General features: G+C 41.8%; 1 protein-coding gene across 3 annotated transcripts in view; it reads left to right on the plus strand.

Moving 5' to 3' along the window:
- Positions 1 to 15,542, plus strand: part of CRYL1 (crystallin lambda 1) — a 64,066-nt gene that overhangs the window by 6,573 nt on the left and 41,951 nt on the right. For all 3 annotated transcript variants that reach the window (XM_072032693.1, XM_027468959.3, XM_027468953.3), the window contains one exon: positions 8,621 to 8,747. In XM_072032693.1, the coding sequence (XP_071888794.1) occupies positions 8,621 to 8,747 (127 nt within the window). The remainder of the gene's footprint in view (positions 1 to 8,620; positions 8,748 to 15,542) is intronic.

A 15,542-nucleotide genomic window follows, 5' to 3' on the forward strand; every position in this document is an offset into this window, starting at 1 on the left:
GCCTGTCTGCCCTCCCTCCCTCCCATGACCTGCAGTGCCTAGAAGTTGCTTATGTACTGAGTGACTCTTAACTATATTTCTTCCAAGTATTTCTCTTAACCTTCCTTGAACCTGTGTAAATCGTTTTGCAGCCTCCTTGCCAAGGGACTTTGTGTTCTGCGGGTTTACTGCTCTCTGTGTGAAGAGCTGTCCGTCTTGTTTGTTTTGAACCTGACTCCTCAGGTGCTTTGTTTGGCCCCTAGTTCTTATGTTAGAAGGGACAGTGACTGGTCCTACTCAGCCTTTTTTTTGCCAGTCCTGGAAGTGTAGTTCTTGTGGATGTGAGAGTGTACATTGATAGGGGGGTTCTGTGTATAGCCTCATTGCTATAAGAGCATTTAATGCTGAAGTTCAGGTTGCTTCCTGATAAGCATCCAGCTAAGTGCTTCAGCCCTTCTTCCCTCTTGCTGTCTTGTAATGTAACATGTTAGCTGCTGTGCAGCAGCCAGTATGGGGATTAACTTGTACCTCTTGTACCTAAAAAGGGATTGTGGTGTGTTGCTTTTGGTAACAAGGCTTACAGCAAGGAAGAGTGACGTTAGGAGCCTCTGTACACTATTCCTGTTGTAGGAATTTAGATGTGAGACAGTATGTTATATCTAATCAGATTTATTTTTTTAGGCAAAAATTTGATAGTGAAGGAGGGGGGAAAAATCTGTCTCTTACAGGTGTGTGTGTGTGTGTGTGTGTTTTTTTTGGTGGTGGTGATTTTTTTTATCATTTCCTCAAAACTTTCAGTATAGACGTTAGGTTTGACTAACACCTCTGTTACTACACCCTACATGATGGCACTTCCATTTTTTTGCAGAGTTGCTGTCATAACAGTAGCCATAATGAGCTTCTGGATTTCTGGAGAAGGGAGGAGTCTTGTGTTCTGCATTACTGAAGCTAGCACTCAACTAATTTATTTATTTTTTTTAATAGCAGAATGACAACTGCAGTCTTCCAAGGTTTTCAGCTTGGAAAAGAAAAGCATAAATTACTGTGTGTGGCATAGTAGAGAGGCATTTGGGTGTGTTAGTGTACTGTCCTGTACCTGCACATGCTGTTCTATAGGAGTTCAAGTCAAGTTTTGCCTTTCGCATAAGGTGTTTAGTTAAACTTATAATTAACTTAGGTATCTTGGCTGTTGTAACACCTTAGTTAAAAAGTCTAGTTTCAATAAAAGTGTGGGTTTTTTTGTGACAAGAACGCAAGCTATGTAGTTTCATCAACCAGTATTTTAATGATCGTATCTATCAAAATGCAGTCAAACTTTTTTGGCACTGATTTCACAGCACACAATCTGTAGTAAATCCATCTGGATTACTGATACAATACTTTCGTAACTGCTGGAGCTTAAGTAGGTAATGAAGACTTGTAGAAGAGAGCAGCAGGGGCTGCCAATGGAAGCTGTATGACAGAGCCAGCTGGTGGTTGCTCCTCTGGATTTGCTGGGATGTGCTTTCCATTCTCTCTGCATTGCTGATAATTTAGGAAAGTTCTTAGGTTTAGTTGAGTGTGGTTTTGTTTGGTTAGTTGTTTTTTGTTGGTGATTTTTTAAGCTTTAGTATTGGAAGGAGTTTTGTTCCATTTTAGTTCAAAGTCTATGACTTAGTTGTATGTACTTCACATATTAAAGAAAAACTGGAGAACAAAGGACTTCTTAGTTTTGCTTTTGTAAACCAAGCAAAACTGGATTTGAGTAGTACGCAGTAGTCACTTCTACAAGGAGTAGAAATAATTTGTTAATATGATTGACTTTTAGTATGTTGACTTGTAACTCATTCTGGATTTATAAAATCTGTGCTTCACTGGGGCACTTCAGGATTCATTAACCTAATGAATCCAACTCTCACAAAACGGTAGGTGGGCTGCAGATGTGTGCAGACTGCACACAGGACTGGCATGGAGGCTGGGAGGGACATGCATTGAGGATGGGAACCTGCATGTGTCTGTGGAAAGTCTGAAATGTTACTCTGTCACGATTTTCAGAACAACTGGTCAAAAATGAGTCTAAACTGTGAAATTGTCATCTACTGACACAAACGGAAATATGTCGACACAATGCCAGTAGACCAGATATGGAAAGGAAATGAGAGTGTGGTTATTGAGGCCTAGCGTGGTGCAGTGGATTTCCTACCTACCTGTTGATACACACTTGGTAGTCAGTGTCCTGACAAAAAATGACTGCACACTGGACTGAACTGGGTGTACCATTAGCATTATTAACCAGTGTCTGCTCTAATGGAACAACCTCTTCTGGAGAAGAAAACAAACTATCGAACAGCTTTATGCCCTGCTTGACCTACAGAAAGAACCTGCATTAACCTGCCTTGGAAAACGCAAATTTTCATATCCAGTATGCTTTCTCCAGAGTCAGTGTAATTCTGGTTTGAATGCAAGGTTGTTGAGTTTTAAAATAATGAGAATTAGAAAAACAAGTAGTGCCCTGTTCCCGGAAGTAATCCCGGAACATACTGTGTGGAAATGCTCTAGTGCATGTCCCCCAAAAATACTTTGACTCTTGTAATATGTAAACTTTTTTCCAGTAGTTACCGTGCTGCTGTTCTAAACATAATTACACAGCTGATAAAGATAGGTAAAACACAGTAAAATGCTGTAATAAAAATATAATGAAGCTGTAGAATGAATTCTATATGGAAAAATAAGATGGGATATTTGAGACTAATCTAATTTTTTTTCAGAAACAGTTCTAGAGTGGTAGCTTCCTCTAGCCACCCTTTTCACTGGGGAAGAAAAGAGTTTCCGAGTTGTTTTAAGGAACTGGAAGACAGGACGGGTTGGTAATGCTATTTCTCAGAAGTTCTGCATTCAGAAATGCTGTAGCTGTCTCCTGAGATTTAACAGTGGTGCTGATGTAAAGAGGTGCTTTGGTGCTTGTCTGCTCAGTCTTGTGCAGGAGGTGATATACTCCTCCTGTCCATCCGTGAGCTCTTGCTGAGTAACTTATGTTTGGAAGCTGTAGAGCCAAGTCCCTTTAGGAACGGTGTCTGCTTCCATTCTCTTTGGGTCCTTTCCCCATCTGTAATAATAGGATATTTTCAAGATGCAAAAAGGACTTTCAAAGTTTTTAAAATTCCCTATTTCTCAGCTGATGAGACAGGACGTAAGTTTGGGAGACCTAAATACATTGCCTTGTTCTGTGATTGGGGGGGGAAAAAGCTTCTGTCTGTAGCAATGTAATGGTTCTTGATGTAGAGAGTAGACCTGGCATTTTCTCTTGAGTGTTTGGAAGTCATTTGAAACAGTCTCCAAAGAGAAATGTTTTTTCTCCTCATTCCTGTGTGGCAGCCAGTCCCCCTTGGCAGCTTGAATATAGGCTTTAAATAAGACTGACTTTTGCAATGACAAAGGCTGTGCTTTGAGAACAGTTACAGTGTTGATGCTTGCCTGGTATGCAGAAGTAACAGGTTATCTGAAAAGGTGATGAAATTTCCATTCCTGAAGGCTTTCAAGGTTTGGCTGCACAAAGCCAAGGTTAACCTCACCTGGTCCAAGCAGTAGTTTTGCTGCAGGTGCAAGCTGTACTTGAGACTTCCTGAGGCCTCTGTGTGCCCGTGTGTGCATGTGAACCTTCAGGAGGTCTCAGAAGTCAGATCAGTTTGCATGCATTGCCATGCTTTTATGCTGTGCACCAGCTGTCCTGGAGTCCTTTGCTTTCTGCCTCTTCAAAACTGTGCCAGAGGAAGATGAGCAACTGTCCTGCTTTAATACACAGACATTTCTGTGGAGAAAGTGCATTTGGCAGCTCTGGATCTCATGTCTGGACCAGCTTGTCCTGCTGTTCTGGGTAGGAAGCCTGTACTGTGTAAGTTGTATGCTTATATTCAGCTTGGGGAAAGCAGGAAGAGGGGATTTGGATGTGAATACTTTAAAATGGCCACTTGCAACTCAATATTAGCAGCTTGGTGTTTGGCCATCGTGTGTGCAGACAGTAAGCTGGCCCTAGTGTTGGGGCATTTGTTTGCAAGCTTGACCTGTTGTGTCTCAGGCTAGATCTATGGGGCTGGTGATGTGATGGGGGTTGTGTGGAGTTTTGGTTTTTCTTTCCCCTCCAGCTACTCCCTCATTTATCAGACAGCAGTAGATAGCAGTGTGGTGCTGGCTCTGGTTTTTGGGCAAAGGTGGCTGGCTGAAGTTGTGAAGAAGCATTTTTGGCGTTGCCTCTTCTTCCCCTCCCTTCCCCTTGCTGATCTGGTCAGTGAGTTGTGATTCAGTAGTCGTTAGCTATGGATTTTGTGCCTTATCTTGAAGTAAATAACAGTTCAGTTCTCAGGACAGTGTTGACATGGGCAGTCTGGTACAACAGAGATGCTCTGGAGCTTGTTGAAGGGTGGGCTCTAAAAGGAGGCAGTATTTTCTTACGGACATGAATTCACCATTCTCTGAAGACCTTATGGGTACTGAGACAAATTCTTCAAGCTACTGCTTCATGTGCTCTGTGACACAACTGCAGAGTGGAGTCCTGTGGTGTGTCCTCCAGCAACGGCTGCCATGGCCTTTGAGTCTGTGATCGTACTCAGCGATGATCACCCTGAACATGAGGCTGCTCTGAATAAAAACTCACCCAGTAGAGGTCAGTGGTGCACTGCTGTATGCATAAATCAGTCTGTTGTGTGCCTTAATGTATGGAAGTCTCTTATGGAAGCTCTCCTCCATTGCTCACACCGCTTCTGTGCCAGTCTAGTACCCCAGGGGAATGTAAGTAGGGATTAGCATTTGGAAGGATTAGAATTAATTTGTGGAAGAAAATAACCAAACTGTCAATAAATATATTAATGAAGGGGGCAAAAAAAAAAAATCCCCTAGGGAAAGGGAAAGCCAAAATTGAAGTAATGCATTAATTGCATTTCATGTTCTGTGCTAAGTAAAATTTAAATTGCAAGCTTGGTGATGTTAACAGAAAGGACTTTCTGCAGGAAGAAGAAGGGGTGCGGGAGGAATGGTCTAGCCTCAAATTCTGAAGAATGAAGGCAGTAGCTTTGTAGGTTAGTTAAGAAATTGTATTTTCTGTGCACAGTATAGTGTGTAATGGCTTATAGCAGAGGCAGAACGGGTGGATGCTCATCACTGGCAGAGGAAAAAAAAGAACGGAACAGAAGACAGGTGCTGCGAACTTCTACAAGAGCTTGTGGAAGATGAATAAATGCCACCTCTCTGGTAACTGAGGGATTCAACACAGCTAGCAACAATCATGGTACAGAGTTTCAGAGGGCCAGGAGGAATGAGGAAGTGTAAAATTGCACAGAAAGTGAACAGGAGCTTCACCACCTTCGTGGAAGGGCACGATTCTGTTGTGGTCTCTTCAAACTTTGCTTTAAAAAAAAAAAAAGGTATGGGCTATGGCAAGAGGATGCTGGATTCAGGCAACTGTGCCTGTGAAATGGACTTCTGACGAATGAATATTTGATGCCTTCTGAATTAATTGGTCCCCTACCACTTCACAAGGAAGGCATCAGGATCCAGAAGTTTGGATACTTCAGTTTAGATGCACCAGTCCCTTTACACACAACGTGCTGGCATCTTCAGTGTGCCAGAAGCCTTAGGAAGTCAATTAGAGCTGCTGCCTAGCCACCCGTGGCGTACCCTGGCAGCTTGCAAAAAGGGAGCTGAAGCGTTGTTCCCTGCAGATCACCACACAGATTACTGAAGAGGCAGAAGGCCGTGCTCTGCAGCTGTCCCATTGCTGTTTGTCAAGGAGCTGAGTGGGGAGCTTGCTGAGAACCTTAATGGATTTTCTACTGATTTCTGTGTCACTAACCAGAGTTTTTGAGTATAAATCTATATTTGAGAAGAGAGGAAGAATGCTGATAGAACAATGCTTCGATTTTGGACTACACAGGCTGATAGAAACGTTAATTTTGGCCCAAAATCCAAGGGACTCCAGAGAAACAAACATGACAGACCTGAGCAGTGCCTGAGAAGTGCGTAACTCCTGGCTTCATTTTCTAGCTAAGAATGAACCTTTCCAAAGGTGTTGTCCAATGTAAACAGAATGCAGTGCCTGGCTGTTTACTGAGGCGTGCTCTGCCTAAAACAGTTTTAAAAAAGTGTTGTCAATGATCAGCTGTTACAAAAATAAGGTATCAGAACTTGCACGGCAGAAAAGATTATCTGGAGTTAAGTATTGAAGGATTTCCTTGAAGAGGAGAAAGCTAATGCTTGTAGGAGTTAGCCGTGTGTGTTTTATGGCTTGTTTTTCTTGTGTGTGTCTGAAAGTTGAAGAGTTGAAAGTTGAAGTATGTGCTTATTCTGCACACATTAAAATATGGGTGCCCATTCTGTTTTGGAAGGTACAGTGTTAACTTTTACCAACTTCACATAGGGTTTTAGTTGACATCTTGCCTACTCCCAAATTATAGGAAATGCTTTGATTGAAGGTGCAAAGTCCGTGGAGATTAGAAGGTATTTGCCTCTTCTGGCTCTCGTGCTAAACCAGGAGCAGGGCTGTTCTGTATGCTTGTGACTGCTGCAGAGTGCTCCGTACCCAGGTTTTAGTGGTGAGGTGTTGCAGCTCTGGGGCGGTGATGGAGAGATGCATTGGGAACCTGGATTGTCTGCTGGGAAACCAATACTCTCCTCTACACCACCTTCAGTGGGAGGGTGGGAGTCAGGGTAACTTGCAGGGCAGCAGGTGGTTATGACCTCTTAATAAAGCCATGATAGAACTACCAGAGTCTATGCTTGTTGTATTTTCTTGGACACAATCCAGCTACACAGCTGCTGAAGTAAAATTCTGATTCTCTGGAAGTTGATGGTTGATTTAGTGAGCCATTCCCAGCTGAAGGTCTGAGGGCCCATTGAAACTCTAAGGTTTGACTTCCTTCTGTATAGCTCAGAAGGAACTGGGTTGTCTTTAAATAAATCTCTGAAAACTTTTATCTGTGGTAGCTTCAGAATACTGTGGTCTAAATGGCTCATTCTACCTATTTCAGCTAAAAAAAGCTGCTTCTGTCATAAGATGAGAAAGATCCCTAAAAAAGATCAGGCAAATGTACCCGAAACACTTCATTCTTCCTTCTGTAAACGAGAGCTGAAGGTGATTGCCTCGGATGTACGTGCTGGCAGGGTAGGTGAGATGAATCCCCCTCAGTCTCTTTAAGAAATCTGGAGGAGGAAGCTTAATATTAGATCTGTGGGCTCGAGACTTGTTGACAGGAAAGAGCCCTAAATAAAGGGATGGCCTCATGAAGTGTGGGTGTGTTATCCCACACTGCTCAGCCGGCAGCCTGAAAAGTGTGGAGAAGATAGAAGCAGGGCAACCTGCATCCCTTTCCCTTAATTTGAAGGGCTGCTTGGAAAAATATTGATGGACTCAGGGAGCCCCATCTCTTCTGAGGTCTCTAGATGCAAAAACGAACCCAGTGGTGCTGTTTGGGAACAAGAGGGGGCAGACTTACTAAGGACTGGTTTGTGGCTGGGTACAGAGATCATCTTGGTGTATGTAAGTATCTTCTCCACATTTAACATACACTGTCCCAGAAAGCCCCTTGTGAAGACTGTCATGTCTGTGCTGCAGTCGCTTAGAAAAAGCATTCTGGATCCCTGGTTGTTCCAGTATTCAGCGAAGTGTATTTTTGTGTTACACAAATCACAAACTTTTTCTTTCCAGGCTGTACAGCTCCTCTGTTTGCTGTGGCTTTTCCACCCTCCAGTTGGGTGCCAAGTGCAATTTACTTGCTGTCTAAGGAGGCATTCAGAAAGAAGCCAAAGTTTCGGAACTTGTTTGGTAGGGAGAACAAAGGATTATTTTTTTTCCTCCCACTGCTAATCATTAGCTCAATTTCCTCCTCTTCGGGATGAGCACTTTTTGCTGAATAATAAGCAAAGGCTTTAGAGGAGTTCTGCCTTGAGGTAACCAACAGATTTAACTCTAATAATGGCTACATCAAATAGCTTCAGGTTAATTGTGATGAGGTGCTGTAATCCCACTTAATTTCTGTGGAAATTACACATCTCAATTACTTACGTAATTTTGAGGCTTGCTCTTGACTTTTGAGGGTTTTAAGCTGCGGAGGCGCTTTCTCAGGTGGCACGTCCAACCCAAGCAGTTGTATACTTGAACATTCAGTTCAAACTCCGGCCACTTAGTGTCTGAAAATTCCTGTAGTTATTAAACTTGCTCTGTATTCATTATCTGTGCTGGGGAATGTGTTTTTTTTTTAGGAATGACTCTTGGCATTATGGAATGCATTTTTTTATACAGTTAAACAGTGATCCTGCAGAGGTGTCACCAAAAGCTGTTTGTAACACTAGAGGAAATAAATTAAAGGTATCTCTATTCCTGTTAAATATAAGTAGAAAATCTTTCTGATTTTGCACTAGTGAAAACAGGCTTGAGGTGATGACAAATTTGGGGCTAGGAATAAATCTTGCAACTGCCCATGACTGAAGAGAAGAAAAACCTTAGCAGAGAGAAATGACCAAAAGTAACCTTTGTTTTTGAGTACAAGTATATGCTGTGGCATGGCAAATAGTGTTCATGTTTCTGGGTTTTTAAGAAGCTTTTATTTAAAAAACAAAAAGTAAATGTGGCTTAAAAATGATCAGGTACTTGTGTGTGTCTTGTTTCTATCAGGAAACAAATGAAAGAGCTGGAGGAGTCAGGATTCCTGAAAGGATCTTTGAATGCAGAGAAGCAGTTGGCTCTCATCAGCATCTGCACAGACCTGAAGGCAGCAGTAGAGGGTGCTACTTTCATTCAGGTAAGCAAAGATTTAGCAACAGCTAGCAAACAGTTTAAGAAAGATGATGAAAAACTACTGCGCAGTAGGTGGGCGGTGGAGAGTTCAGCACCCTGACCCTGTGAGGATGGTTGTGCTTGTTATGATTAAAGTTCTTTCCAGCCTAGTATCCCAGCAGGGGAGATCATGTCTCTTTGCAGGTTTGCCTGCTCAAGAGTCTTTGCAAGTTTCTTTTGGGTTATATTGGAAGAGGCTGACAGCTGGCTAAGCTGAGAGGGAATTGCTGACCTCCACATGCAACAAAGACCATACTTGTTAGAAGAAGGAGTCTGGGGCAGGAGATTCTTGGGGGAGAGCTTATCTGTTTCAGCAACATCGCTCATGCTAGAGCTAGGACTAAAAAGTATTTCTTCTCCAGGTATCTAGGTAAGGCAGGGAATATGGCTATGCTCAGGACTGACTTGTGACTGGTGAAAAGCAAGCCTCTTCTTGCTTGTGCCCTCAGGCAAAAACAGGTTAGGCTCTGTGGAGCGCACATCCTATCTCTGCCACAATCGCTTGTCACGGATGCTACAAAGTGCTGCATGAAGAGGGAGAACTGTAGCCAAAACCAACTATGGGCAGAGCATTAGAGTATTAAAAATAAGGTTAGTAGGCAGGGCTGGGTCTGTGCTGCTAATAAAATCTGGCTGGGGAACAAGTTAAATTATTGGACCTGATTGTTCTGTGCTGCATAACTACTCATGTGCTCATTGATATGGGTATAGTTAAGGGAATAGGTGCATTAGTGACTGTTTCTGGAGTAAAGGCTGAATGAGTCTGTGTCTGCACAGAACTCAACATACTCTGCCCTGTGTGGTTGCCCAGTACTATTCCAGGATTGTACCGTTAACTCTTCCACAACACGTGTTGTACCCAAGAGTTTACAGTTTAGTGTTTCAAGCTGTAAATCCCACAGCCTGCTTAGCTGCAGCACATCCTCAATACTAAAAGAGGACAGATGTCCAGACCCCATCTTCCTCCTGTGTAGCCAGTTGAGTGGGGAAGAAGGGGAGGCAGAGGGAAGCCTCACAGAGCAGTCAAGATGTGAATGTACTTGCAGATTCCTACAGTCATGTACTGTTTTGTGTTCGCTTCCTTTTCACAAGGTCATGAAACTATATGGTGTTAGCTCAGTATCTTACTTCCTCATTAGTAATGAGCTTAGAGTTTGTCAGTTCATATTGTTTTCACATATGTATCACGTCTACAGAGTTTAATCTGCAAGTTTGTCTATTCACTCAGTCTTATAAAGTCCTCCTGCAGATGTTTGCGGTAATAATGAGAAGGATCAACTTAAATCTATGAGCTAACTTGCAGGTCATTTAATCTTTGTGGAAACAGTACTGGTCAGCATCTTTCACTGAGTAAGAGCTGACTGTTCTTACTTGATGCTTACCATCTTTACCAGTTACTGTCCATGAAAGGACTTTTTTTTTCCCCCTCACATAGCTAGTTAACTTCCTTGAAAGCCTATATATGTCAAATGTCTTGGTCTTTGTAACAAGACTTCTGGACATCCTTACTGACTGCATCAGCTGCATGACTCCTGTGCCTGTTGCCTCATTTAGAGGCAACTAAAAGATTCAACAATTCAACTAGATTTGTGAGGCAATGCTTCTCTTTGAAAATGTTGCTTTGACTCTTCCACGTTTATTTAAAGCTCATTCAGTGCTCCCTTTTTCTCTTAACTCTCTTAATAGAGACATAAAGCTTACAGGCTCAGTGTTGAAATCTTCCCGTAGTTTCCTTAAAATTGGCACTGTGCTTGCTACTTTCCTGCTCTTTGCTATCAAAATGCATACATTCCGTTGTTTCAAGTGAGCAGCTGTGTATCACTTACTGGTTTGGGGCAATGCAAACACATCAAAACTGGATACCGTGTCCCAGTACCTTGATTTCCCCCCCCCCCCCCCTTTTGTTCTAAGATTTCTTCCACTTCTTCCCACTTGAGACAGACCCTGGGAGCTCCTAAGAGGAGATCTTCAGTGTCTGCAAGGAGTAGAAAGGAGAAGTGGAAATATATATTAAAAATAAATAAAAAAAAATAAATAAATTATTCTGTTATCCAGATGTTCCTTATGTACTTAGGTTATTTCTTGGTTCTATACATTACTCTTAATGCATTCTGAAGGAGAAATAACCTTTTTCTGTGTATTTTTTTGTCTTTGGCAAATAAAGAGTCCTTTGCTGGCACGATCATTTGAGCACCTGGTTCTCACAGCTTTATGAAGTCTGCCTTCTTGGTTCTAGCAGACTCCAAGTTTTGCCTGTTTTCTCTTGCTCTTTCAAGCATTTCTTACCACCTAGTATGTCAATATGGTATGTCTGTTCCTTCCATGCCACCTGTAAGCATCCAGTCCTCTTTTGCTGGCAAGTGTGCATCTCCTTTCAAGCATCCTCAGTTGTATTTTACTACCTTCTGAAGCTGAGTGCAGCTGTAATAGAGTTACTAGCACTTGTTACTAGTACCTAGAGATTTTGAATGTTTGCTTCTGTTCCTGGTAGAGAGGCTCTTCAGCCCTAAGAGTTTTCAGTAAGGTCCTGCATGCTGCTTCAGATGAAATCAGGGGCTGCATTTTTCTGTCCCCTTTGTATTCTTCTTGATCAGCTGATCAGCGAAGCGGGCATTGGGAAAGTGGTGCAAAATCAGAGTAATTCTGTGTTGGAAGGGACCTGTGGAAGTCACCTTGTCCAACCTGCTGCTCTAAACAGGACCAGCTTACATCAGCTTGCCCAGAGTTTGTCCAGTTGAGTTTTGCATATTTCTAAGGATGGAGACTTCTAGCCTCCTCAGGTAACTTGTTACAGTATTTGATTATTCTCATTGTGAAACTTCTTTTCTGGTATCTAATTGGTATTTTCCTTCCTGCAACTTTTGTCCCTTGCCTCTTGTCCTACTACTGTGGACCTTTGAGAAGAATCTGGCTTGTGTGTGCTCCCTTCAGGTAGCTGAAGACAGCGGTGTTGCGTTAATAGTGCCTGAATAGCAACAATCTACCTAGGGTAATGCAAGCTCTCAAGCTTTCTGGTACTATCTTATGTTCTCTTAATCCTTCTGATAACACTTAACAGCTACATGTTGTACATATAAATAAATGAAGGAGGTGCAGCATGCTGAAGGGTAACAAGCCTGAAGTGTGAAACACTGTTGGTGGTGTTCATATCAGCTTATCAGTTCCAAGCCATAGTATCAAATTTTGGCTTGAAATGAAGTGTTACCAAATACACAATGTAAGCAGACAAATTATTTGAACTAGTCTTCAGTTTGTTCTTTTGGAGGTGAGAAGGGAAATAAAAAAAAAAAAAAAAAATCCTTATTTTTAGGTTCATAGCCCTATTTCAGCATTGAACTGACTACTTTCTGCCTGGATGAACCATATTAAACTTCTGAAACTTCACAGCATACAGCTTTCCACCTGGAAGGACAAGGTGGACTATGAAGACAAGTGTATTGTTTTCTTTTTTTTCTTATTTTTAATTTTTGGTTACTTAAAAATTAAGATGTCATTTGCGTTAATCTTAGTTGAATATAGAGGGCTTAATTTTCTGGCCTAGCAATAAAAACCTACTGATTAACTTGTCAGAAGACTTCCATGAGATCTCCATTTCTTTGCACTACATTTCAGTTGGTTAAATCTTAACTTATTTTCAAATTTGGCCTTTGTAGAGTAAGTCCACCTCAAACTAAAAATTTCCTTGATGTTTGCACTGCTTGAGTGAATTCTGCAGATGGCCTTCTATGCTGGTTTAGTGGGACATAACTTGAAACGAATGGGGTGAAATTATAAAAATATGAAACTTCTTGAATAGCAGTAATGAAGATACAATGAAAAAGTGAAGTGAAAGATGCAAGAAATAATTAGAAGGACTGAGAAAGACTACTATTTGGAATAGTAGTGTTGTGAACTTCTAAAAACAAGGTATGCCTTGCTGTGTTTTTGTTTATATCTTCTATCTCATGGACACTTCTATGAAGTAAGCTATCTTGATGATTTGGTGTGCTTTACATCATCTTCGGAAGGAAATTAATTTGCTTTTTGCTTTAAAACTGAGTATTCACCCAGGAAAATGACGGAAGTGCAGTTTCACCTCTCAGTTTTCCTGTGCTATGTAGAAGCAGTTGGCAGTGCCTCTAATTACTAAATAATAAAAATCAGTGCAGCATTTGTATAATCTCTTACCATGGTGCTATTAAAGCAAAAGCCTTTCTTTATATGCTTTGCTCTATTTTTCTGTTGCTAAATTGTTCCAAAGCCTATTAGCTCTCATAGGAGGATAAAATGACTAGCTGCTGGTAAGATTTGATGCTTGAGCTACCGTGTTCTCCAGCAGCAAGCAGGGAGAGTGCCTGGGCTTTGAGGCCAGTGCTCACGGTGAGCTGCCTGCTCAGGGAGGTGCTCTTGGAGCCTGCCAGCTGGGCTGTGGCATGGGACAAAGCAGGCTGGCAAGAGGATGACGTTAAGCTTGGAATTCAGACTACTGAATTCATAATTCATACGGAATTCATAAGGAGAGGATTCATAATCCCATGGTGTGAGGTATTTATCCTTTTACATTTTAAAGGAACTTTTCCAGAACAGCCCTTGAGCAGTTTCTTTTTTTTTCCTTATGTTAAAGTGGGAGGACTCCCTCCCACCACCCTACCTTACATGTGCAAACTCTTGAACTGATAATAATAACACTAATAGATTTTTGGCTTGGTTTCTTTCAGACCTTCCAGGATGTATTATATCTCCCAGGTAGACATAAATAATAATTTAAAAAGTGCTACCACCTTAAAATTAACTTCTAGAAAGTCTGGATGCGTTTCAGGATGGGATAACAGCATTGACTTGGGAGTCTTGACAGCTGGTGTCTCGTGTCTCTTGTCACACAAACTTGCTTGACTGATTGGTACCAATTTCTACCGTTAGTGTTTGTTCTGCTCTTCTGATGGCTTCCAAGAAGGTTTGGGCTTCTGGTGGTGACCTGTCTGCAGACAGGTCAATGTGCAAAGGTGTCTTCAGCTGCCCTGAGCTCGTAGGCTGGGAGACAATCCTGGTTTGGAAGCTGTGTTAATGAAGTACCTGTGTAAATGAAAAGCTGCTGCGAGGCAGTGTGCAAGCACTGCGGTAACAGCTTCTTTGGGACTGGTGTCTGGTCGGCTTGGAGCACTGGACAGGCAAACACGGATCTGTTTGCTCTTAACTGGGCAAACATAACCTTAGGCCTGGTTTTACCTTATCTACCTCAAACACTGGTCTGAGGCACCAGCAATTCCATTTCAGCTTCTGAGGGAGCTGGTTCTAGGGACATCAACTGCCTCGCCATTGCTGGGGAAGCTTGAGGAAAACTGTTCTCCATTTTTAGGGGTGAAACAGTTTGAGCTCAAAGATTTGCTGTGAAATACTTGATGAAGTCCATGCTTGAGATGAACTGGAAGTTTGAGTAGGCAGCTGTGGTGCTGCTGTTGAATGGACTTTTATTCTTCCAAATTTCCAGATGTTCATTCCCATCTAGCCTATACATGTACCAGCTGGCATTGTCAACCATTATGGACTTTAAAATGGTTTTGGTCCCTGCTAGAGGAGGTCTTCACTGCTATAACTGTTGTCCTGCCCAGCAGTTAACCCTGCTCCTGTGTTTTTTCATTGTTCTCTGGTCTCTTTTCAAGAACTGTATTATATTTCCATTGCCTTTCCTGGATTCCTTCCCCTGGCAATTTTCCCTGTTTTTCAGGTTGGATGGGATCACAGTAGAAGGAAACAGCAGGTCTGATTCTTCGAGAAAGGATGTGGGGAGGAGGATGTTGATCAGGCATATCTTGAGATCATTTTGCCCCTTCCCTAAAGGACCAAAAAGGATCCTAATCCCTCCTGTGGCAGCCCTGATCATCTTCTTTGTCTGTCTCTTGAAAGCTTTGTAGGATACAGTAACCTCATGGAAAAAGGTGGATGTCTTCATGGTGTGATACTGACACTAAGTGAGATGAAACTTGCCTTCATTTATATATTAAAAACAAACAAAAACCAATAACAACAATTCTCTACATTAAAAAAAAAAAAAAAAACAAAACAAAACAACAAACACTCCTAAATCTATAAGTTTTCACTCTGATTTAGATAATATGTAATTCTGCTCTCCCAGCTCCCTTTCTGTGTTTTATACTGACTGAAGGCTGAGCAGCCACCTGTAATTCACTTGTTTGTTCTAACAGTGTACAGTGGCTGCAACTTGATATTTTGCTGCTCCAGTTCCTTAACAGGGCATGTTTCTGAACTGTAGGAAAGTACAAAATGTTTCCATCGAAATGCTAGATTTCACCTCACCAAAGTGGTATTTATTTGTACAGTATCATGTGGTAGGCAGTCTCTCCTGTCAGTTGAGCTGGTGATTTAGGAAGCATCAGATTTCCCTCTAGTATGAACTCATCCAGTCAAGGCACCTAACAAGTTATTTTGGTAGATTTGAGGTGAGTTAATAGCCACAAAATTTCTAATTTGTATTTCTTTTCAAAGTCAGATTAGCCTAGAAATGCTGGTGTTTTAACTGGTGCCTTTGTAACTGCTCCATGACAAATTAGGCTTGCTGGTCTGTTGCCCTGTAGCTGACAATTTTAAGTTCTTTTAAAGCCTTTCTGAATATGAAAGTTCTGAAAAGTTCTGAAAGTATCCAGTTCTGAAAGCTGGATACTTGTAGATTTGCTGTAGGACACTTTTATAACTATATTTTGAACTGAAATTTAAACAAGTCCAAACAATATGAATTGGAGTTAAACTTGTATAGGGGTTGCCC

This window comes from Anas platyrhynchos, chromosome 1, assembly GCF_047663525.1.
Source record: "Anas platyrhynchos isolate ZD024472 breed Pekin duck chromosome 1, IASCAAS_PekinDuck_T2T, whole genome shotgun sequence".
In the NCBI taxonomy this organism is placed as follows: Eukaryota; Metazoa; Chordata; class Aves; order Anseriformes; family Anatidae; genus Anas; species Anas platyrhynchos.